Source organism: Zootoca vivipara, chromosome 2 (assembly GCF_963506605.1).
Source record: "Zootoca vivipara chromosome 2, rZooViv1.1, whole genome shotgun sequence".
In the NCBI taxonomy this organism is placed as follows: domain Eukaryota; kingdom Metazoa; phylum Chordata; class Lepidosauria; order Squamata; family Lacertidae; genus Zootoca; species Zootoca vivipara.
In genome coordinates this window covers 123,468,721-123,494,659 of record NC_083277.1, presented here as the reverse complement: position 1 = coordinate 123,494,659, position 25,939 = coordinate 123,468,721, and the positions used below count along the sequence as shown (strand labels likewise).

Genomic DNA, 25,939 nt, shown 5'->3' with positions numbered 1-25,939 from the left:
TCCATTTTTAATTGTAATTGAGAAAACTGTTTGTTTGTTTGTTTGTTTGTAAGTCAGTTTCATTCCTTTAAAAATAAACAAATAAAAGGAAATCATACTCTGCACGACAAGCCACTAGCGATACTAGCAATTCAAGGATATACAGTCAGCCTGTTTACTTAAGTGCTAGAATAACTGTACAAGGCCATAATAGACCAGCTACCAGGCAATAGCAAATCAATACCTCAAGAGAGTGGAATTAGACAAAGGTGTAAAATGCAGAGAAAAGAAAGGGCCTGTTGCTGCTGTGTGTTTGTTCTTCTCTTCTTTCCTTTCACCAGTATACATGGGAGGAGAAATTTTCCTGCAGTCCTCAGCAACTTATGAGCTAGGACAAAATTGTAAGTTGTCGCTGGTTATCAGGGCATATCCTTAAGCATATCCGGCGCCATGGTGCAAAGCTCCCTCCGGCGCCCCCATCCCACCCCACCCCCGGTTTCCCAGGGTTGTCGACCTTTTTAAAGGGAGGACGGCGCTGCTGGCGGGGCTGGAGGTGGGCATCGGCTGGAGGGCGGCTCCTCTGGCAAGGAGGAGGCAGAGGCTGGCCACGGCAGGCGGAGGCTCCGGACGCAGCGCTGCTTTGGCATGGCGGAGGTGGGCGAGCTGATGCCGGGAGCCTCTTCCCTAGCTCCCTCTAGAACTTGGCACCCTGCGCCACTAGCCTCTATGGGTAAGACACCCCTACTGGTTATGGACTACATACATACTTGCACCTGTGGATTTAAAAAGTTGAATGAAAGGGGAAAGAGCATTGGACAGTTTTATCTGATTTTAGCTCTGTGGCTAAAACCTTGGCATCATATCTATATATATATATAAATGTAAAAAGGACATGTGGGTGTGTTTCCACTTTTCATCAAAACCACTTGACCGACTGAGGTGAAATTTTGACACAACATCACATGCGAATGTCCGAAGGATATAGGAAAGTTTGCTAAGACAGATGTCACACCTCCGCCAGGTAAAACCCCCCAAAAAACCTGTTTCAGAACGCACCGCTCAGCCAAAAGTGCATGCTGGGAAAAGAACCAGGTTACAAACCAGCGCCCTCTATCGGCGGCTACACTGGTACTACACCTATAAAACCTTCCCTCACAGCACCTTGGCTCCCGTTTACATACTAGGCCAAAGCCTTTACAGACCAGGTCAAATGGAGGTACTAACTCGCCTGGGTGGGGGTTGGGGGGAGGAGGGGACGGGATAGGTCAGGACACGGTGGGACCAGTCACAGGGATGAGCCAGGGGGTGGGGGGAAGGGGTGGGATCGATAAAAGGGGTGGGATAGAAAAGATAAAATAAAAGCCAGTACCAGTTTACAGCTGCAGTCAGGATTGTGACTGGAAAATCCATTGTCATCTTCTTTTAAGATCAACACAGGATGAGTGTAGCGTGCTTCACTGAAATTGGGGGAGGGGAAGGATTTTCTTATTTGGTTGGAAGAATGGAAGTATTACTGTCCAGCAAGGAACTGTCCAATAGGATAGAACATTATTTTCATCTGCCCCATCCTTTCGCGCTGCAGGGCAAGAATGCCACCACCACTAAAGTGCAGATCAAGTAAGATAGAACAGAAAACCCAAAGCAGGCCATAGTGCTGAGAAGTGGGCAGCTGCGGAGTTGCATCCCAAGCTTGCAAATGGAAGAACAAGGCACCTCTACCCCTCTGGAGGCTGGATCACAGATAGGGTTGTCGCGGGAAGTCTGAGCAGTTTCCGGGCTGGTGAATTTTCTAAGTTCTGGAAAGTCCCTGATGCTGAAATTGAAACAAGAATCCTTAGTTGCCTCCAGAAGCTTCTCGTGGTTAGAATACAGCAAAACAGAGACCATCAGATTGCACATTTATGGCAAATTATTTATTTGCAAGGCTTCATGTTTGTAAGAGGAACAGCTAGCTTTTTGATTAGCCTAAATTGTGGGAATTGCCACACAGTCTCTGTGGACTAAGTCAAAGTCCTCTCTCTCCTCAGCCCCATTTATTTGTTTCTGTAAATTGGACAAATAATGTATTCAGTCTCTCACAAATATAATTTGCCTTCTAGACTTCTATTTATCAGTCTGTAAACCACCTAATCGTAAAAACCGCTAAAAAGGTTATATAAAATAAACATTAAAATATCATTAAAAGTCAGAAGTTAAAATCCAGCTTACCTAAAAATACAAAATAAAAGTAGCAATTAAAACAAATAATGGTCAAGGAGCATTACACCATTTCATGTGTAAGACAAATATAGCTATCAGCTTTGAAAATTAGAGGATGTAAGCACATGGAAATTCGCAGTATAGGAAAGATCAGCCCAGGACTCTGCATCAGCATCTTAGAAAAATGAGAAACCTTTATGACATAGATCCAACAATCCTGGCAACTTCAAAAATATTAATTAGAGCAGACCTACAAGCCAGGGATATTTTTAAAAAACCCAGGAATAAACAACTACAGGTAGGTCTGAAAAGATCAAATCTGAATTGAATTTGTAAGATCTGAGAATAATCACTTTCAGTTTTCTACTTATCCAGGAATTGAGACAAAGTTCACATAGGATGCGCAGTGTATTCCAAATGCTGCAGATGTAGCAAAATACACCCTTGCACAACTCTCTAATGCAGGGGGGCACCCCCATGCATCAGAAAAATGTCAAGTGAACATGCTCTTAATGTGGAGAAGAGAGGGTATTTAAGGCACTATTTTACATTTGCTGGTTAAGCAGCCATAATCACTACATGGCTAAAAATAAATGCTTACCGAGTTGCACTGATAGCTTTTGAAGATACCGTGTAACGTCTTCCATATAACTTTGACAAACCTTCACCATCTGATGGACTTTATCCAGCTGAGGAAACAAACATTTTAGAGGTCAGAACCCAACAATGGGATCCCAAGAAAGGACAGACTTCCCCTCCAGTTTAATCTGAATCTTCCTAGGATTTGCCTTTCAGAAGATCATCCAGATCTATTAAGCAATAGAAATCAGAAGCCCCCTTTCCATGGTGAGTGGACCCTACCACCTTCTGCTCCATTTAAACCTTAATTCTATCTGACTGTTTTTAGCAGTTTTTACCTTTAAGCTGCCTTGAGCCCCGTCAGGAAAAAAGGCGGGGTATAAATAAATAACTATAACAAGAACACAGCCATTGTGGCTAGGAGCCATGGATAGCCTCCTCCTCTGTGAATTCTGCTCATCCCCTTTGTGGCCATCACAACAGCTTGGGGTGAAATTTCTGTTTGCCCTGGATCTTCAAACATTCAGCTTCATTGGATGACTCACCGCTAGCTCCATGTAGTCAAAGACATCTCCTTGAGAATCCAGGATTTTCTGGTAGTCTGGCTTGGCTTGAAGTACATGGGCCTGGGATGCCCCAGCATAGCTATAAGGCTCCTCTGGCACTTGCTTCAACTTGTACTCCTGTAGCTGCCTAAAAGTCAAGTTTCAGTGCTTAATAGCTGATGCCATCCAGCATACTAACATCAGGAAGCAAGTTTATAGGCTCATATCTGGGGGCAAGGCCACAATACAGCCCAATAGACTGATCTAGGACCTTGGACCTGGTGTTTACCTCTATAGATGCTGGTGATCTGACACTAAGTAAAAGCGAAACCAACGAAGTGCCAGGGTCAGATCACTACCTGGTGCAACTGGACTTCTCCGCGACCCTTCCCCTCTGCAGGGAGGTGGGACCGATTCGGATGGTCCGCCCCCGCCACTTAATGGATCCAATTGGCTTCCAGAGAGTGGTAGGGGATGTTTTATCCCATGTCGATGGCCTTTCAGCTGATTCCCTGGTGGCCCGCTGGAATGTAGAGTTAACCAGGGCTATTGACTGTCTGGCTCCGAAGCACCCTCTCCGATTGCATGGAGCCCAGACAGCCCCGTGGTTTTCCCCGGAGCTGAGGGCGATGAAACAGTCGTTGAGACGGCTAGAGCGCCGGTGGCGGAAAACTCATTTTGAATCAGACCAAACACGGGCTAGAGCTCAACTTCGAGCCTACCAAGTGGCAATGGCGACGGCGAAGAGGACCTTCTTCACCGTCTCCATCGCATCTGCAGAAAACAGCAGCAGGAGACTCTTCCAGGTGGTTCGCAATTTAGCGGAACCACCTGCTCCATCCGGGCCTAGTACGGGCCACATGATCTCCTGCAATGATTTTGCAAAGTTTTTTGCAGATAAAGTCGCTCAGATTCGGGAAGAGGTAGACTCCACCATGGGAGCAGGGCCGGGGCGGGGGAGTCCTGTCTAGTCAAGTTGCGTGGGATCAATTTCAATCTGTTACCTCCAAGGATGTGGACAGGCTGCTTGGACGAGTGAAACCAACCACCTGTCTCCTTGATCCTTGCCCATCCTGGCTTATAAAAGCTAGCCGGGAAGGGCTGGGCGATGGGCTGTGCGGGTTGGTAAATGCTTCTCTCTGGGAGGGAGCCTTCCCAGACCCGCTGAAAGAGGCGGTTATTAAACCGCTTCTAAAAAAACCATCTTTAGATGCGGCCAATATGGCCAACTATCGCCCAGTCTCAAATCTTCCATTCTTGGGCAAGGTGATTGAGCGAGTAGTAGCTGAACAACTCCAGGCACACCTGGAAGAAGCGGACCATTTGGATCCCTTCCAGTCGGGGTTCAGGCCTCATCATTGGACTGAAACTGCCTTGGTCGCACTGGTCGATGATCTCCGTCGGGCTAGGGACAAAGGTAAGAGCTGTTTCCTGGTCCTGCTGGATCTCTCAGCGGCTTTTGACACCATCGACCATAACATCCTTCTGGACCGTCTAGAGGGTTTGGGAGCTGGGGGCACTGTTATACAGTGGTTTCACTCCTTCCTCCTGGGCCGTGTTCAGAAAGTGGTGGTGGGGGAGGAGTGCTTGGAGGCGGTCAGAGGTTGGATGGCGACTAACAGATTGAGGTTGAATCCTGACAAGACAGAAGTACTGTTCTTGGGGGATAGGAGGCGGGCAGGCGTGGAGGACTCCCTGGTCCTGAATGGGGTAACTGTGCCCCTGAAGGACCAGGTGCGCAGCCTGGGAGTCATTTTGGACTCACAGCTGTCCATGGAGGCGCAGGTCAATTCTGTGTCCAGGGCAGCTGTTTATCAGCTCCATTTGTTACGCAGGCTGAGACCCTACCTGCCTGCGGACTGTCTCGCCAGAGTAGTGCATGCTCTGGTTATCTCCCGTTTGGACTACTGTAATGCGCTCTACGTGGGGCTACCTTTGAAGGTGACCCGGAAACTGCAATTAATCCAGAATGCGGCAGCTAGACTGGTGACTGGGAGTGGCCGCCGAGACCACATAACACCGGACCTGAAAGACCTTCATTGGCTCCCAGTACGTTTCCAAGCACAATTCAAAGTGTTGGTGCTGACCTTTAAAGCCCTAAACGGCCTCGGTCCAGTATACCTGAAGGAGCGTCTCCTCCCCCATTGATCTGCCCGGACACTGAGATCTAGCGCCGAGGGCCTTCTGGCGGTTCCCTTGCTATGAGAAGCCAAGTTACAGGGAACCAGGCAGAGGGCCTTCTCGGTAGTGGCGCCCACCCTGTGGAATGCCCTCCCACCAGAGGTCAAAGAGAATAACAATTACCAGACCTTTAGAAGGCATCTTAAGGCAGCCCTGTTTAGGGAAGCTTTTAATGTTTGATGGATTTCTGTATTTTAATGTTTTGTTGGAAGCCGCCCAGAGTGGCTGGGGGAACCCGGCCAGATGGGCGGGGTATAAATAATAAATTTATTATTATTATTATTATTATTATTATTATTATTATTATTATTATTATTATTATCTAGCATACACATTTTTATTAGCACTGAGCATGAAGAGGAGTTCACATACATAAGTGTGTAACTGCCTTCTGGCAAGCATGATGAGCCTGCTTTCATCATGGTAAGAATAGTCCATGCAATTGCATGATAACCCCTGTCCCTTCGCCGGCTTCACAGCTGAATTGCTTGGTCAGTGTGTTGCTGATGCACCATAATTGTCCTGTCCCTCCCCTACCTCCCCACCACCTTTTTCTAGCTACAAACTTGGAACTAGGAAATGAAGCAAGGAAATGCCCCTGACCTTCCAGGTCAGGAATGACTAGGGAGCCAGGGCCCTGGCAACCACAAATTTTGACTTGGGTACCAAAGTCAGGCAAATATTGTGGACCTCTGTCCGTAGTTAGTTCTTTTTGTACCCCCCTTAAGCTTCTCAGGTTTCTTTTCACTGAGTTAATTTTACAGCCTCTGGTTACTTGTGCTCTGCTCAAAGTTCAATTTTATGACCACCTCCAGTTGCCTTGTCAAAGGGAAGATGGTCACTCTAACCTGGATATATCCTCTGCATTTTTCTGGTAAGACAGAAGCAGTTCCTCCCAGGCTTGATCCTCTGCAGAGAACCTGGAGAATGAAGAGAAAAGACAACAAGTTGTTTCCTTTAGTGCCAAGGCCTGAGCACAAAAGCCCTCCCCTCCCGTCCTGTGGTTTCCAGCAACTAATATTCAGAAGAACACTTCTTCCAACCGTGGAGGAAGAACATTGCCTCCAGTCCGTGAAGGCAGAACACAACCTCTTTCGTAGATCTAATCCTCTTTCAAAGCCCTCTGAATGGCCATCACTGCCTCCAGGGAAAGAGAGCTGCGTATTTTAACTACCGGTATGTGCCGTGGACTGGATGATTCCCAAGCCAGAATTAAGATTGCCGGAAGAAATATCAACAACGTCAGATATGCTGATAACACAACCTTGATGGCAGAAAGTGAGGAGGAATTAAAGAAACTTTTAATGAGGGTGAAAGAGGAGAGCGCAAAATATGGTCTGAAGCTCAACATCAAAAAAACCAAGATCATGCCCACTGGTCCCATCACCTCCTGGCAAATAGAAGGGGAAGAAATGGAGGCAGTGAGAGATTTTACTTTCTTGGGCTCCTTGATCGCTGCAGATGGTGACAGCAGTCACGAAATTAAAAGACGCCTGCTTCTTGGGAGAAAAGCAATGACAAGCCTCTTAAAAAGCCTCTTAAATGACAGCATCTTAAAAAGCAGAGACATCACCTTGCCGACAAAGGTCCATAGAGTAAGCTATGGTTTTCCCAGTAGTGATGTATGGAAGTGAGAGCTGGACCATAAAGAAGGCTGATCGCCGAAGAATTGATGCTTTTGAATTATGGTGCTGGAGGAGACTCTTGAGAGTCCCATGGACTGCTAGAAGATCAAACCTCTCCATTCTGAAGGAAATCAGCCCCGAGTGCTCACTGGAAGTACAGATCCTGAAGCTGAGGCTCCAATACTTTGGCCACCGCATGAGAAGAGAAGACTCCCTGGAAAAGACCCTGATGTTGGGAAAGATGGAGGGCACAAGGAGAAGGGGACGACAGAGGGCGAGATGGTTGGACAGTGTTCTCAAAGCTACGAACATGAGTTTGGCCAAACTGCGGGAGGCAGTGCAAGACAGGAGTGCCTGGCGTGCTCTGGTCCATGGGATCATGAAGAGTCGGACACGACTTGTAAGGGGGAGGGCTTATAGGGAAGAGCCGCCCCTCATCAGGCCGAGTTCCTCTCAGAGCAGTAAGTCGAGTAGTGGATCAGATTATAGGAGTCAGGAAGCAGAGAGGGAGGGAAGAGGCTCTAGCAGCATGAAAGAGCCTCAACACCGAGTAGAGAAGGAGGCAGCTGGGGAGGAAATGACGGGAGAGCAGTCAGAAGGACGGCCCTTCCCCCCCGACGCCTGAATTGAGGCGCATGGCACTCTGTAGGACGGGAGGGAGGCACTTTGGGGTTCCCAAGCTGTTATGGTGGGCGCAAAACAGAAAGAAGCCATTGCGAGGTTCTGACTCAGGCTAAGCAGGCATGTTTTCCAGACTCTTTGCACCTTAAAGACAAGCAGGTGTGGAGCGCCGTTACTCAAGAGTAGCCGCAAGAACCTCTGACACGACTGAATGACTAAAACAACAACAACATGTGCCGTGTGAAGGACTTTCTTTTATTCAGCTTCTAGTAAGCCCTACAAGCAGGGCAGGACTGAGTAGCTGTGTTCTGATGGGACAAGATTGCACATAATTTATACTCCTCTGCAAGTTATCGAGAAGTTCCAAGATACTGGAATTTGCTGCCAAGGCGTGTGGTGGAGTCTCCTTCTTTGGAGGTCTTTAAGCAGAGGCTTGACAGCCATATGTCAAGAATGCTTTGATGGTGTTTCCTGCTTGGCAGGGGGTTGGACTGGATGGCCCTTGTGGTCTCTTCCAACTCTATGATTCTATGATATATGAATAAAATACTTAGAATCATAGAATCATAGAATCATAGAGTTGGAAGAGACCACAAGGGCCATCCAGTCCAACCCCCTGCCAAGCAGGAAACACCATCAAAGCATTCCTGACAGATGGCTGTCAAGCCTCTGCTTAAAGACCTCCAAAGAAGGAGACTCCACCACACTCCTTGGCAGCAAATTCCACTGCCAAACAGCTCTTACTGTCAGGAAGTTCTTCCTAATGTTTAGGTGGAATTTTCTTTCTTGTAGTTTGAATCCGTTGCTCCGTGTCCGCTTCTCTGGAGCAGCAGAAAACAACCTTTCTCCCTCCTCTATATGACATCCTTTTATATATTTGAACATGGTTATCATATCACCCCTTAACCTTCTCTTCTCCAGGCTAAACATACCCAGCTCCCTAAGCCGTTCCTCATAAGGCATCGTTTCCAGGCCTTTGACCATTTTGGTTGCCCTCTTCTGGACACGTTCCAGCTTATCAGTATCCTTCTTGAACTGTGGTACCCAGAACTGGACACAGTACTCCAGGTGAGGTCTGACCAGAGCAGAATACAGTGGTACTATTACTTCCCTTGATCTAGATGCTATACTCCTATTGATGCAGCCCAGAATTGCATTGGCTTTTTTAGCTGCTGCATCACACTGCTGACTCATGTCAAGTTTGTGGTCTACCAAGACTCCTAGATCCTTTTCACATGTACTGCTCTCAAGCCAGGTGTCTCCCATCCTGTATTTGTGCCTTTCATTTTTTTTGCCCAAGTGTAGTACTTTACATTTCTCCTTGTTAAAATTCATCTTGTTTGCTTTGGCCCAGTTGTCTAATCTGTTAAGGTCATTCTGAAGTGTGATCCTGTCCTCTGGGGTGTTAGCCACCCCTCCCAATTTGGTGTCATCTGCAAACTTGCTCAGGATGCCCTCAAGCCCATCATCCAAGTCATTGATAAAGATGTTGAACAAGACTGGGCCCAAGACAGAACCCTGTGGCACCCCACTAGTCACTACTCTCCAGGATGAGGAGGAGCCATTGATGAGCACCCTTTGGGTTCGGTCAGTAAGCCAGTTACAAATCCACTGAATGGTAGCATTGTCTAGCCCACATTTTACCAGCTTCTTTACAAGAATATCATGGGGCACCTTGTCAAAGGCCTTGCTGAAATCAAGATAGGCTACATCCACAGCGTTCCCTTCATCTACCAGGCTTGTAATTCTGTCAAAAAATGAGATCAGATTAGTCTGACATGACTTATTTTTCAGGAACCCATGCTGACTTTTAGTGATCACAGAGTTTCTTTCTAGGTGCTCACAGACTGTTTGCTTAATGATCTGCTCTAGAATCTTTCCTGGTATTGATGTCAGGCTGACTGGGCGGTCATTGTTTGGGTCCTCTCTTTTCCCCTTTTTGAAAATAGGGACAACATTTGCCCTCCTCCAGTCTGCTGGAACTTCGCCTGCTCTCCAGGAATTTTCAAAGATTATTGCCAGTGGTTCTGAAATCACCTCTGCCAGTTCTTTTAATACTCTTGGATGTAGTTCATCTGGCCCTGGAGACTTGAATACATCTAAACTAGCCAAGTATTCTTGTACTACCTCCTTACTTATTCTGGGCTGTGTTTCCCCTGCTGAATCATCTGCTCCATATTCTTCAGGTCGGGCATTGTTTTCTTTCTTGGAGAAGACTGAGGCAAAGAAGGCATTGAGGAGTTCTGCCCTTTCTCTGTCCCCTGTTTGCATTTCACCATCTTCTCCTCTGAGTGACCCCACTGTTTCCTTGTTTTTCCTTTTGCTACGGACATACCCATAAAAGCCCTTTTTGTTGCTTTTAACCTCTCTAGCGAGCCTGAGTTCATTCTGTGCTTTAGCTTTTCTGACTTTGTCTCTACACGTGCTGGCTATATGTTTGAATTCCTCTCTGGAGATTTCCCCCCTTTTCCATTTTTTGTACATATCCCTTTTAAATCTTAACTCAGTCAAAAGTTCTTTAGATAGCCAGCCTGGCTTCTTTAGGCACCTTCCATGTTTCCGTCTCATTGGTATTGCCTGAAGTTGTGCTTTTAATATCTCCCTTTTAACAAACTCCCATCTTGATTGCCATCTAGACACAATAAGGCTTGTCAAAGGGTAAGAATGTATTTTTAGAGTTATTTTTGCTCACTGATTTCTATTCCCTCTGAAGAACAACTTGTTTGAAGCATCTTGGGAACTGGAATAGCTTCATGAAATCTTCGTACACCCACTGGGTTTGAGATGTTGTCTGCACATTGCTCCGTATTACATTTAATTTCACTTCAGTTTTGTCCATCATCCCAGTACTAATTTTCATGTCTTTCCCACGCCTGCCCCTGGACTGTAGCCAATCTTCCAGCCACATTTCTAGGTGGGCTTTCAAAGAAATCAATGGGAAATCAATTATTGCTTTGATCAATTAATGCTTTGATGGTGTTTCCTGCTTGGCAGGGGGTTGGACTGGATGGCCCTTGTGGTCTCTTCCAACTCTAGGATTCTATGATATATGAATAAAATACTCAAAATAAAATCAGACGCCAGCCTAGATAGGTCTTACCTGACTGTAGTCTCCTTTAAGGCAGCCACCATGGAATTCAGCGCTGGATCTGCTAAGCCCCTAAAATAGAAAGACTTAAATGGTTATGAAATATGACAGAGGGACTCCTTGTAAGTTCAGTGTAATTCTGCCGCGTTGTACTGTGGGCCCACGACTAACATGAGGGTTACGTTCCGGGGATCGCACCTGAAGTCAAAATCATGTTCTAGTCAAAACCCATTGGGTTCAAGAAAGGGTGGGATTGCCAAACTCATTTTCCCCGGAAGCCTGCTCCCTTTCTATTTGTTGTTGTTTTTAATTACCATGTGCGTATTTTAGTCACACGTTTTTATCTTATGCTGGTCTGTGACCTTCATAAAATTTGATGATTACCATGTGTAACTGAAGGCGCACAAATTAAATGTGTGCAAATTGTGGGTTTACTGTATCTTGCTCTGCTGTTTAAAAAAGCAGTTTCTGGTGCTGTTCCTAGGCCATTGCCTGAAGCTTAGCTGAGATTTTACTAGCCTGAGTGACAGCTTCATGTGAAGAGGTGAAAACCAAGAAGGCAACCAACCCAGGATTGTGTTAAGTACAAAGTAGGATCGCTCAACACGATTGGGACAAAGGGCAAGGAGCCATTACCCATGGGAGTCCTCAAGGCATTTTTGCAGAGTTCCATCTAGTTTGAGTTTCTTTGTACAGTGGTTCAGATCTTCCGAAAGCAGGTTCACTGAAGGTAGAGATAAAGAGAAATCATAGCAAACAAAAATTCCAACTTAATATGGGCTGAAACAGTTGTTTTCCATCTCTGTTCCAGGGAGCAAGTCAGCTTGCCAAACATTTCTAACCTTCCTTCGCAATGCAACTATCAGAATGTGTTGTGTGCGCTCTTGGGTGTATGTTCTATGTTCACATAATGTGACAGCAGGGTCAATGGCTCAGTTTTGCATGCAGTTAAGGTTAAGCGTTAGAGAAGTCCTCTGGGTGCAATCTCTGGCTCTCTCTCCTTGCAGGGCTACAACTCCTATTAGCCTTATATGGCCCTGCTGGCTGAGGCGTGTTGTAGTTCAGCAACATACAGAGTGCTAAGGCTCCCCACCCCTGGAGTAGACAGTACCAGGCAAATGGAACCATGGTCACCTAGAGCAGGCATCCCCAAACTGCGGCCCTCCAGATGTTTTGGCCTACAACTCCCATGATCCCTAGTTAACAGGACCAGTGGTCATGCATGATGGGAATTGTAGTCCAAAACATCTGGAGGGCCAAAGTTTGGGGATGCCTGACCTAGAGTAAGTTCATTTCCTATTCCTAGCTAGAACACTGTGTGAACCAGGTATGCACCCCAGAATACACCTCAGAATTCCCTGCAATGAACAGAGGTTCCAAAGCACACAGGAATGAAGTTTCTGACATCTTTCCCAGTTGGGGATTGAGCCTTAGACCTTCTGCATGCCAAGCAGGGCATCTCCCTCGGAGTCCCTTTCTCTTGAGGCTTTTCTCCACAGACAAGTCAACGTGGAAAAGTGTTCACTGAAAGTGAAGAGTCAGATCGCCAGTGCATTCTAAAGACTGACATGGGAGTCCAGGAAGCATGCAACTTACACGGGGTGAGCTTCCAGGGATCGCACCTAAGGCCAAAACCGTGTATAGTCAAAATTCAATGGGTTCCATGACAGGTGGGGTTGCCAAAGTCATTCTTCCCAGAACCCTGACCCCTTTTCTCTCTTTCTGCCACAGAACTAAAGCTAAATGCACACAAGCTAAACACACATAAGTTGTGGACTTACTGTATTGCACAGGATTTCCTATGCACCTATGGCAAATCCTTAACAGATGTCCTAGCTTTCTCAATTACTTCACCAGAATTGAAGCTCAACAATTTAAAGCAATGGGGTTATAGGGAAAGCAAAAGTGTATAACAGCAGCAATGGACTACTGGCCTGCGTCTTGCAAAGCTACTTCAGTTCCAAGGCAGTCATGAATAATTTCTAGGCCCCCAATAAAACTGACTTCCACGCATCCTTCAGCTATGCCACACTTTTTCTTTGTTTAAGTCAACTGACCTACCTTTCTGTTCAAAAGTTTCAGGATCAAAACCATCAGTTTGCTTTAATGAGCATTCAAGTTTCCGGGCAGAGTACTAGGAGGGAGGGAAAGAAAAATGTTTGTGAGTGGGGGCATTTGCTTCCATAGTGTTCATAGCATTCAGATAGAGAACAGTGTATTAACAGAACTACTAGAAGGGAACAAGGCAGATATCAAATAGCACAAGAAAGGCTTCCGGTTTGCCTGCAAAAGGAAATGGTGGCGAGGAGCGTATCGTCCAAGTAACAGATGACCGCAGCCGGGCTTTCTGAGCAGGGGGTGCTTGCCAGGGTTAGTTGTTGTGGTTGTTTAGTCGTTTAGTCGTGTCCGACTCTTTGTGACACCATGGACCAGAGCACGCCAGGCACTCCTGTCATCCGCTGCAGTTTGGTCACTCATGTTCGTAGCTTCTTACATTCCAGGTTCCTATGTGTAAGGGGGAGAGATTACAGAGAACCTCCCCCTCTCATCAGGAGCAGTTCGTCCCCAAGCAGCCATGAAAGCGCGGGGTCTGAAGGGGCCAGTCAGGAAGCAGAGAGAGAGTGCCAGGTCTCCGGCAGCATGGGAGAGCCCCTGCTCCACAGGCGGGAAGAGAGAGAGGCGGAAAGGGGGGACAGGGAAAAGACGGAGCATAGACCCTTTCCCCCAGCACCGGAATTAAGGAGGAGGAGAAAGGGGAGGAGATTCACTGTCCCGAGGCTGTTATGTTGGTCAAAGTCGCGACAAGGGGCAGTGCCGGATTCTGAAACGGAATGAGAGGACATGAAACCGACAGCTCACTACACTGTAAATAACATGCACCAATAAAGACTCTGTTAAAGACAAGTATGTGGAGAGTCGTTACTCAAGAGTAGCCGTAACAACCTCTGACACTATGCAATATTTTTCTTTACAGCATTGGATTTTCCTTTCGCTTCCAGGCATAACCGCAGCTGAGCAACCTTTCGGCTTTGGCCCAGCCGCTTCATCAGCTCTGAATCTACTTGCACTTGTCCTCCGCTCTTCCTCAGTAGCATGTTGGACGCCTTCCGACCTGAGAGGCTCATCTTCCAGCATCATAACTTTTATATGTCTGTTGTCTTTGTCCATGGAGTTTTCTTGGCAGGGATACTGGAGTGGCTTGCCGGTTCCTGCTCCAGGTGGATCACGTTTGGTCAAAATTCTCCACTATGACCTGTCCGTCTTGGGTGGTCCTGCACGGCATAGCTCATACCTTCTCTGAGTTATTCAAGCCCCTTCGCCATGAAGGAGTGCCAGGGTTAGGCAACCCCTCCAAAAATCCTCACGGAACAGTGGGGAGCCGAGGGGACCAGCTGGGCAAGGAAGAGACTCGCTGCGTTCGCGGAGCCTCATCGCTGCATTGGCAGCGGGGGGGGGGGGGGAGAGAGAAGCAGCTTGAGTCTGCCCGTGGCTCTACTGCAGCCCAGAACAGCTGAAACCACAATCCGCCACCTGAAGCAGCAGACCTTCTAAACAAGGTATTTATTGCCAAGCTTTGTGGACTTTAAAGTTAAAGATTTTGGATGAAAATTAAATTTGGCAAAGACAGAAACTAAAAAGGGAGCCAACTTCTGTCTTCTGACGGATAGATTCTGCAGTACAGACTTGTGAATGAGACTAGAGACATTTGGAAACACATCAGTCCTTTTATTACTTTGAAAGCTGCACTTAGCTACTAATTAACAATCCATCTCTTTGTTGGAAAAAGAAACTGTTGTTCTTTGAACTTCTAAGGGGGAATTTTTTATGAAAGCTGAAGTTGTCTTCATGAATGAAAGTATCTAAAGGACTGAAAAAATAAAATAAAATTGAAAGGACCTGGATCTTGGAAAATCCTACCAAAGCTCAACAGGGGAACACTTTTCCATAACGGAGTAATCTCAGGGAGGAGATGTGCCTGGGAGAGTGGGAGTAGGGGGAAAAAGTTTTAAATGAGCAGGGCCACTTATTGGGAAAAAACTGAGGAGAGCACTGCAAACTGGATTACAAAAACCATTTGGATTCTAAATACCATCAGGATTACAAATACAATTTGGAGTACAAATTTAACTTTTGTGTGGAACATATAGGATTTTTCTGAATAGCAGGACCATTTTGGATTACCAGAAACTTTGAAAGCACCAGATTACCATCAAGGGGACAACGCAACATCATTTGTGGACTGTGAAAACATTTGTTTCTTTTCTGTTAAATGTTGTATATATATATAAGCTTTCCTTTTATTTTGAACTATTTTTGAATTGTCTGAAACTTACTTAAAAGTGAAACTGTTGAGACATACTGTGTTGGGATAGTACTGGTGGGGGAATATCTATATACAAGCTTAAGAGTGGGAAAGAGATAAGGAGGAGAAAAGACCTTGAGACAGAAGTGTTCTCTAAGCAATTGTTTTGAGAACAGACGTGGCAGAGAAACAAAAACAGGAGGTAGTAAAACAGAAAGTATTAGAAAAAGCAGCCACGATGTTTAGAAGATGCTGAAAAAGCTTTTGATAATGTTTCTTAGGATTTCATGAAAAAAATGTTTTAAGAAATTAATTGTGGATATAAATTTCCAGAAGGAATACAAGCAATATATTCAGAACAAAATGAGAAATTCATTGTAAACCAGGTGATAACGAATGATGGTGTTTCCTGCTTGGCAGGGGGTTGGACTGGATGGCCCTTGTGGTCTCTTCCAACTCTATGATTCTATGATTCTATGAATGCAAGATACAAAAAGGAACCAGGCAAGGATGCCCGCTATCACCGTTACTGTTTATCTTGGTCCTGGAAGTACTTGCAAGAAATAGAAGAGCAGACAAAGAGATTATAGGGATAAAAATTGGGAAAAAACAATTTAAATTGAAAGTCTTTGCTGATGATTTAGTAATTACGGTAGAAGATCCAAAAAATTCTCTCCCTAGGGTAATAGAGAAAATTCAAGAATTCGGGGAAGTAGCAGGATTTAAATAAAATAAAATTAAAACTAAATTATTAAAAATTTAAAAGAAGAGAAAAAAGATTTGGCGCAAAATATGGAGATAGAAATTCACAAAAACATAAAATATTTAGGGATATGGTTAACAGCAAGAAATAGAATTATGAAAAAGTATGGTGTGAGATAAAAAGAAACTTAGAAATACCGTGTTTCCCCTTTTTAAAGACACCGTCTTATAACTTTTTCCCCTCAAAAAACACAGGATGGGATGTCTTTTTTTATTTATTACCGGTACGGTTTTTTCGGCTCAGGGCGCTGCTGGGCTCTCTTGAGTGCTCAGCGCTGCAGCAGCCACCGGTGCCGCCCAGCGGTGGCGGCAAGCACAGAAGCGGCAGGGACGGCGGTGGACGAGAAGGCGGAGTGCGGGGATGTAGCCAGCAGGGCGGGAGCGCGATCAGCTGTTAAACGGAGCTCTTGGAGTGCCGCTCCATAGCTGATCGCGCTCTTGGAGTGCCAGCCGCATGGAGTGACTCTGTGAGTGGAGGTGCCTGTGGGGGTTGGTTTCCATGGCGCGGAAGTATGGCTTATTTTCGGGGTATGTCTTATATTTCTCAAATGCTTAAAACCCCGCCATGGCTGCGTATTAAAAAAGGGGAAACAGGTTATGGGGAGGAATGAACCTTTCCCTACTAGGAAAAATTGTGGCGGTGAAAATGAATGTATTGCCAAAAATGCTCTGTCTTTTTCAGACAGTCACATAATGGTTAAGGATGATTGTCTCAAAAGATTGCAAAAGGATATTTCTAAGTTTGTCTGGGGTGGGGGGTGGGGCAAAAGGCCAAGGATTAAACATAAGATACTTACAGATACAAAAGAAAGAGGAGGCTTTGCCCTCCCATACTTTAAATTGTACTACGAGGCTGCATGTTTGGTGTGGATTAGGGACTGGATAAAACTGGAAAAGGAAGAAGCATTAGATTTGGAAGGTCACTGTCATGGGATTGTTGCGGCTAGCGGTGCAGGGGCTCTGATACATCGCTGAGCCATGCCTTCTCCATTCCGCTCCCATCCTCATTCCCCCCACCTGACCCGCTGCTGCTGCTGCTCTCGCTAGGCGAAGTGCTACTCAGGATGATGGGGGGGGGGAGGCTCCCTGTAGGGAGGTCCCCTGACAGTCACAATAACAGATATGGATGGCATGTATACTTATGGTACGGGAAAGGGAAAGTACATAAAGGATTCTACAATCAAATAATCAGGAAATCAGGAAGCTTCGTTACTCAAACCGCTTGGTAAAAAGGGAAAGTGGCCTACATATAGAGAGACTTATTGAGAGATCAAGAAGGAAAATGGAAATTAAAAGAGTATGATGAAATTAAAGAACATTTTCAGAGTTGGTTACATTACGGACAATTAAATGAGATGTATTAGGAGGATATATAATGAATATATAATGAATTGGAAAAAAATTGAAAAAATATTCAAAATTACATTTGTAAAAAAAAACCATAAGCATTTTTGTTAGGGATCTTAAGACAAGACCTGCCAAGGGAAACAAATAATTTATTTATCTATGCTACAAGAGCGGCAAGAGTCTTGTTAGCACAAAGATGGAAGATGGAAGACAGACGAAATCCCAACAAAAGAACAATGGCAAGAAATACTGATGAGCTATGCGGAACTGGCAAAGTTAACATACACCACTAGTAAACTACGTGAGAAGGACAACCGTGACTTTAAGGAAGTTACTTAAAAAGACAATAAAAGGATTTGGACTCCTTGGCAGGTTTTGAATAAACATCCACAAATTTATTAGTAGAACAGATGATAGATAAGGTAATGATACTACGTACAATTTTACAACATGCAGAGAACCATATGTACCGTGTTTCTCCAAAAATAACACACCGTCTTATATTTATTTTTCCTTAAAAAAAAAACCACGGTGGCTTATTTTCAGGGGATGTCTTTTTTTTTTTATTAAGTATTTTTTTATTAAGTTATTTTTTATTAAGCCTATCACTATGGCTTATTTTCGGCGTATGGCTTATTTTTGGAGTATGGCATATTTTCGGGGTATGGCTTATTTTCGGAGAAACACGGTATAAACAAACCAGAGAGGGGAGCTGAGGGAAGTCCTTGGAGGGTGGGAGAGGGAGTGATGGGAGGGAATAAAGGGGGGGGATGTTGATTTACAAACTGTCTTGTTAGAAAGTTGTTTCAATAAAAATATTTTTTTTAAAGAGAGAGAGAGAAACCCAGCCAGATGGAGGGGGTATAAATAATAAATTATTAATATTGTTGTTGTTTACTTCCAACAAATATAAAAGCATTATAAACATTACATGCTAAAAGGCTTCCCTATACAGGGCTGCCTTCAGGGTGGGTGCCACTACAGAGAAGGCCCTCTGCCTGGTTCTCTATAACTTCGTTTCTCGCACTGAGGGAACCACCAGAAGGCCCTCGGGAGATGTACCCCAGTGCTCCTTCAAGTACACAAGGCTGAGGCTGTTTAGGGCTTTAAAGGTCAGCAGCAACAACTAATAAAGAGTAGAAAGGAGAGGCTAGAATGGAGAGCCTTTTTGTGAGACAGACAGCCTTACCCGGAAGCTGGAGTGAAGAAGTTCCACCATTCTGTCTGTCTCTGGCAAGTCCAGGCTGATTGCTTTACTTAGTTCTGAAAGGTAAGCACAATACCACTTAAAGTCCAATAACACTAGCCAGATAATTCAATTGTGCATTTTTAACATCTTTTCAGTACTGTACAGTACATTAAATAGTTGTGTAATCAAAGCATACCTGACTGCTAAGCTGTAACCATTTGCCATCCACCACAATTTTATCAGATGTGGAGACAGATTGTTTCTTCACATCGATAACACTACTATGGATATCTCATCTGGCTCCCCATTATGCCCAGCATTTGTGACTGACCGGGCCTGCAATCCTACACACACTTGCCTGGGAGTAAGACCCACTAATCACAATACTTACCTCCAGACACGTATAATAGCATTGCACCATTAAGAGTAACACAAATTAGAGAATTGCCTGAAAGAGATTTCCCACAATGGATTTCATCCTGCCATTAACACAAGTCTCTACTAGTCCATGCAGGAAGTGCACTATTTGGACATAACAGTGCAGCCATAACTGCCATCTTATCGAGAAACAAGCCACTTCCAGCTACCATCCAGAACACACTACAAGTGATGAGCGGTTAATGCCTGTCCAAAAGACTCACAATCACATGCAGCACTGAACCCAGAAGCGACCATAAATGTCACCAAAAAGACGAAAATACTTTCCAGAATGTATAAATTGCTGCTTGAGTGGCATACGAAAAATGAACAAACAAAAAAATGTTATGATCTTGTGGGCAAAGGATGTTGGTCACAACATCATGATAGAGGAATGGGAAAAATTATGGCAAGAGAATATTAAGTTTACTGCATGTAGTTTGCTAAGAGAAAACATAATGAAAATGATGTACAGATGGTATCATACACCAGTAAAGTTAGCTAAGATTTACCATACACATGATAATAAATGTTGGAAATGTAAGAAGGAGGAAGGTTCCTTTTACCACATGTGGTGGACGTGCCCACTAGTAAGTGACTTCTGGGAAAAGATTTATAATGAAATGAAGAAGGTGTTGAAAAACACATTTGTGAAAAAACCAGAGGCATTTCTAGTGGGCATAGTAGGTAAAGAGATCCCTAAGAGAAATGTCAATTTTTTAATGTATGCCACAGCAGCAGCAAGAATCTTATTAGCAAAGAACTGGAAAACCCATGCAATACCAACTATCGATGACTGGCAGATGAAGATGATGGAGTTTATGGAACTGGCTGAGATGACCGGAAGAATCTGCAACCGGGGGGAAGAAGCGATAGAAGAAGAATGGAAAGATGTTAAGTTGTATTTTAAAAAATATGTAAAAGTTATATACCAAGATTAGAAGTAGGCTGAAATCAAACTGTGGAGATGATGAATATGTAAGATGTAAAGTATAAAATAAGATAAGACAAGGTGAACAAATTGGTATAGAAATTGCTAAAATAGTGTATGTTAAAGAACCACAGTGGATGGGGGCCCGAGGGGGTCCCTATATATAAAAGGTGAGAGGAAAATAGGAGTAGGAATTTTTTGTTATGTATTTATCTTTTTGTAGTGTTTTTTATGTTGTGTCTTTCTCTGTCTGTATCTTTCTGTGTATTCTGGAAAAAATTGTAATAAAAATTATTTTTTAAAAATAAATAAATGTCACCAAAAATGTCATTAAAAGGGCGCAATAGGGCAGGGTAGGATGTACTTATGTGGGTTCCGCCAACATGTGAGGTGACAGGGAACAACCCTCACGCAAAATGGTCATCAACTGCAAACAATCCACTATCTTCAGTCAAAACCTACAAAATATAATTATTTTTTCTCCTGTTTTTTTGGGGGGGGGCACACCTCCGCAACATCATGGATTTTTAAGGAAAAACTGCAATACTAATGTAGGAAGTAAATAAAGATCAACAATGGGCAGTGTGTTCCTATGAGTCACCTACAACAGAAGCCCAAGTGCACCACTGCAAGCCAGTTTTTCCTGAGATCGAATGAAACCATCATTTGAGGTGGTTGTGCCTTCTGGGGACCTGATTTGTTAGGTATTGTTTGCAATAGCACACATGTAACATAAAACTATTATAAACACCAGGGAGGAGGAAGGGAAATCATTCCACAGAGGTCTGTGCTTCTGAGGTTGATTCCCAAATTGAAAATCATGGTTTGCAGAGAACAAGTGTTACATATGTACCAGACCTGTGAGAGGCCTATATGTAGCTGAGCACATTAATTTTATCCAGAGAACAGAAGGCCCTTTTTATGGAAGTACTGAGTCCAGTCAATGCAGGGTCGCATCTGCTCAGGGATAATACATTTAGCTGCTGTTGTAAGTAATTGAATATTTCTTCTATAGTTTCAACTACCGTGGCCGCACTGGCCGATGATCTCCGGCGGCCTAGGTACAAGGGTGAAAGCTGTTTCCTAGTTCTGCTGGATCTCTCAGCGGCTTTTGATACATAACTTCCTTCTGGACCTTCTAGAGGAGCTGGGAGCACTGTTATACAGTGGTTCCACTCCTCCCTCCTGGGCGGTGTCCAGAAAATGGGGGGTGAGTGTTCAGACCCCTGAGCCCTCACTTGTGGGGTGCCTCAGGGTTCTGTCCTCTCCCCCATGCTTTTTAACATCTACATGAAGCCACTGGGAGAAACCATCAGGGAGTTTGGGCTGGGTGTCTGTAGGGATTTGACAGGCGGCGTGAGGCACACCTTCCCCTGGCAGGCCATAGCCTGACCTTTGGGCGTGAGGCATCTGCACATCATGCCCTCACTCTCACCCTTGGCTTTCTCAGTAGTCTACCGTGTCCTGTCTGTGACCTTTGCCTCCCTTTGGAAGGGCATGGCTCACTTCCCACTTGGTGGGAACATGACGTGGTGGAGCAAGTCTCGCAAACACCAGAGGAAACGTATGTGTCAGCTCATGATGTAAAGGACCTAAAGGTCAGACTGTTCCTACACGTGTGCATTTGTGCTAATAAAAAGGGCTCTGCCAAGCTTGCATTTCCAGGTTGTTACGTCCACAGCTCACATGCATCAACCCTCCGACTCGTGTCTTCACTTCAGGTGTCCATTAATATGCGAGTAATACCCAGCTCTACCTTTCTTTTAACTCGGAACCAGTGAAGGCAGTGCAGGTCCTGTGTGAGTGCCTGGAGGTGGTTGGAGGATGGATGGCGGCTACTGGATTGAGATTGTATCCTGACAAGACCAAAGTACTGCTCTTGGGGGACAGGGGCGGGCTGGTGTGAAGGACTCCCTGGTCCTGAATGGGGTAACTGTGCCCCTGAAGGACCAGGTGCACAGCCTGCGAGTCATTTTGGACTCACAGCTGTCCTTGGAGGTGCAGGTCAATTCTGTATCCAGGGCAGCTGTCTACCAGCTCCATCTGGTACGCAAGCTGACACCCTACTTGCCCGCAGACTGTCTCGCCAGAGTGGTGCATGCTCTGGTTATCTCCCGCTTGTACTGCAATGTGCTCTACATTTGGCAACCTTTGAAGGTGACCCAGAAACTACAACTAATCCAGAATGCGGCAGCTAGACTGGTAACTTAGTTGTGACGTTATGCTGAAAACATACCAGAAACATCCATGTGAAGAGGAGGCAGAGACATCCGGCGATTAGTGCCCAGCTTCAGACTGTAGCGATTCAAGGAATGACGCATGACTCGTGGGTTAGGGAGATGGTCAAAGGATTGGTTAAATGAAGTAGAAGGACCAAGTTTCTGCAGAGATGCTTTCTTAGGGCTGGGGCCATTGGCATCCCCTTCGTTTGGACTGGGACTTAGATTGCATTTTCTCTTGCCAGCTTCTGCTAACACCTTAGTGTGACTGGCTCCTGGGTCACTCTGGATACCACAGCTGAATCTAATGTTATCTGGCTCAGAAGCACATCCAGCCTCCGTTTTCTCCTGACTGCAAACATTTTCTAGAAAGAAGGGAAAAGAGGAAATGCTAAACAAAAAACTTGAAATACTATGAAGTACAGATCTGAAGTACAAAGTCTACACAATGGCAAATAGAATTGCAGGAGCAGCAGCAGCAGCAGCAATGGCCATATAAAATGAACCTAGAGTTGTGTCAGTACAAAAAAAGGTTTGCAAAAGGACTCTATGGAATGGCCAGGTAAGCCTCCCCAGGAAGATGGGAGGTTGGAAAATAAAAATCGCTAAATGGTATCCCTGCTTGCTTAATACCACCCTGACAGCCTTGTTGTCTGGTTTAGTGCTTTTAATTCAAAGCATCCCAGTTGAGGGAAGAGCCTCAACGGGGAAAGCAATGCTTATGAGCTGAAGATGTACAAGTTTAAGGCAACCAATTTCAATCATCAATATATTTGTTTTTATTTGCTGATCTCCCCATTACCATCAGTGGAGTTTATTCCTAGGTTGCAGAGGCCTGCAACCTAAACTACAATTCAAGGGCAGTGAGATTCTAAGAAGTCCTGTGGTGGATACAGAGGATACAGAATTCTCTGCATACATCCCAGCTTCTTACCTTATTAGCAGAGTTTAGTTGGCATATTTTTGAGCTATCAAAATATTACATTTTCCCCTTCAATCACAATTTTATCTTTTAATAACTGGAAATATACTGTTCAGTTTCTCCTGCCTCGGCAACAAAGCATCCATGCATACAGTAACCGTGCAAAGCAATTCAAAATCTATCAATTTATTTACCTAATGCTGCAACATTTTTTCTATCTTCAAAGCCAGGTTGATTTTCTTGAGTAGAGTTCTAAACAAAAAATGAATATTTCTCATTACACAATTATTATCAGACATTTTTTTCCTCCTCACAGGATTCTACAGGTTTTGCAATGATGTAAGCCCAACCTTCAATGCTCAATGTAATAACTTGTTAAATCATTTAAAGCCGAATCCTGCACACATTTTACATGGAAGCAAGCAGTCCCATCAAATTCAGTGTGTTGTATCCGATGACGTTGTCCCATTAGCGCAAGATCCTCCCTCCCTCTGAGCAACATGACTTCCTTTCCTTACACGCCCACAGCTCCCAAATCTCCTCCAGACAGTTGGACAGGGCCATAGCTGCCAAGTTTTCCCTTTTCTCGCGAGGAAGCCTATTCAGCATAATGGAAAATCCCTTAAAAAAAGGGATAACCTGGCAGCTATGGACAGGGCAGGGCCAAAACAGAATGGGAGGGTGGGTAGATAAGAGGGAGGCAAGTCCCATTGTGTAAAATGAAGTCCTTATGGGACAAATTCACTGGATACAACCCAGTAAAATTTGCACAGGATTAAAGCCTCAGATTGTGGCTTACAAATATGAAGGCAAATCCAAAAGCAACAATGATCCATCCATTGAAACACAAGCAAAACCCAATAACACAAAGGGCAGCTGTAACAACCAATGCCTGGAGATTTAGGCAGCCATTGTGACAAGAAACTAGAAAAGGAACACTGTTTATATTCCAGTATGGTTATAAATGCATCACATTCCCATTAAACTACATTCCATATGTGATCCACATCTGGAGCAAAAAGTGAGCATTTAAAAATTACATCAAAAAATAGGAATCTCACACTATAAGTTAAAAAAGAAAAGTAAGGCTACCCTTGAAGAAAATATTAGAAATGCCTTCCTGCAACACTGTCCAAAATCAGACGTGACCTCAAACATTAGTGCCCCAATTTCACATAATACACACATGTACCCAACTGCACGGGTGGCGCTGTGGGTTAAACCACAGCACTTAGGATTTGCCGATCAGAAGGTCGGCGGTTCAGATCTCCACGACGGGGTGAGCTCCCGTTGCTCGGTCCCAGCTCCTGCCAACCTAGCAGTTCGAAGGCACGTCAAAGTGCAAGCAGATAAATAGGGAAGGTAAACAGCGTTTCCGTGTGCTGCTCTGGTTCACCAGAAGTGGCTTTGTCATGCTGGCCACATGACCAGGAAGCTGTACGCCGGCTCCCTCGGCCAATAACGCGAGATGAGCGCTGCAACCCCAGAGTCGGTCACGACTGGACCTAATGGTCAGGGGTCCCTTTACCTTTTACCAACTGCACTAGAAGGTATTAGGACATGTTTTTTGTTTTTGTTTTTCAAAAAAGGGAACTGCATAGCCAGAGCTGTCATTTGTGTTACAGATACACTTCACACTAAACATTCCACTTTCCTGCTACAAAGAAATGGGCATGTCTTTTTGTCATGTACAGATACTTATTTTATTAACTGGCTCACACACATTGGCCTACAGTACAAATTGGACTGCCACCCTGTATGTTTTAGCATAGCTTAATGTCTTTTAACAGCTGCAGCAACTGAACAGGTGCAGCATTCTCAAAAATGCTGTGCCTGTTGGGTTTCCAATTTTCTTGCTACTATTTAAATGAAGAATTCATCAGGAAAGCCTTGCAACCCTAAGTATGGATTGCTTGGAATTTGTTATTGCGACATTAAGTTTTATGCAGTTTATAGCTGGTAAAGAACACTTGTGTTACCTGTTGGGTGATGCCCTTTGGAAGACTGTCTTCTGTACTGAAAAGTTCAACAACAACAAAAATTAAGCCTTAGGCTTCTTGCATTTCTCCCACATCTCATTCTGCTCCCACAACTTAGGACCAATTCACCTTCCACTTAACTTTTGCAAAACACCTACATGTTACACATCTGTGTTCTCATTAGCATTTCCTGTAGTGAATTTTATTTATTTTTAAATATTCAACCCCATTCTTCCCCTCCAAAAGGTTAGTCAAAACACCTTATGAAGCCAAGGAAACAAAAAACAGCACCAATGAAACCCTCAGGTTGGGTGGTCTCCGGGAGGGAGGGAGCCTTTCCCTTGGCAAGCCCTGTCCTTGGCAGGAATCATCCCTTTGAAAACTTTTTTTGTTTAGGCAGGCTTTTACAATATGGGTGGGTTTTATATATAATTCCAATCAGTATTTATTGATGCTTTTATTTTGCTTTTAAGGCTATTGCCGTTGTTTTTATTATTTATATTGTAGCCCATCTTGCTATACAGTATATCTATGAAAGTGTAGGTTACACATTTGTAAATAAAATAACACAAACATAATTAAAAACAGCATCAAGAAAAGCAAGACCGCCAAGAGCAGCGCTCGCAAAGGAGACACCAGGCAGCCACAGAAACAAACCCTTCCTTAAAATGGAACATTTTCCAAATAAAGAGGGTCATAACCAGCTTCACACAGAACAGCGCCCCGCCCGCCTCTCTGCTTTGCCTGCCTATTTCTGCGCCTCCCTCTGCATCGCTCGGGGTTGGGCTGGATGACCTCTTGGGATCCCTCCCTCAAAGGCGCGGCGGGGTTTGCCCTGAGAGGCCACGGACACGGCCTTCGCCCCGTCAAATAGCGCCCCGCCCCCGCCGCCCGAAAGACCGAGGCGCGGAAGCAGCCCCCGGCCGGGCTCCCTGTCGCTTCCCTCAGTCACCTGCCGGGACGAGACGCCGCCGCCGCCGCCATTTCGACGTCGCCGCCGCCGCCAGAGTCAAACTAGCCCGCCGCCACGCATGCGCGCCGGCGTCCCGCCCG

General features: G+C 44.9%; 1 protein-coding gene across 1 annotated transcript; it reads right to left on the bottom strand.

The window, feature by feature from the left end:
* Positions 1-87: 87 nt before the first annotated feature.
* Positions 88-25,939, bottom strand: DSN1 (DSN1 component of MIS12 kinetochore complex). Its single transcript, XM_060272193.1, has 12 exons — positions 25,839-25,939; positions 24,887-24,923; positions 23,102-23,159; positions 22,003-22,350; positions 18,419-18,492; positions 12,879-12,951; positions 11,454-11,541; positions 10,830-10,889; positions 6,332-6,403; positions 3,303-3,450; positions 2,780-2,867; positions 88-1,792 (listed from the first exon to the last, which is right to left on the bottom strand). Exons 1-12 carry the CDS (start codon positions 25,868-25,870, stop codon positions 1,695-1,697), a joined length of 1,176 nt encoding a protein of 391 aa, XP_060128176.1. The 5' UTR covers positions 25,871-25,939; the 3' UTR covers positions 88-1,694.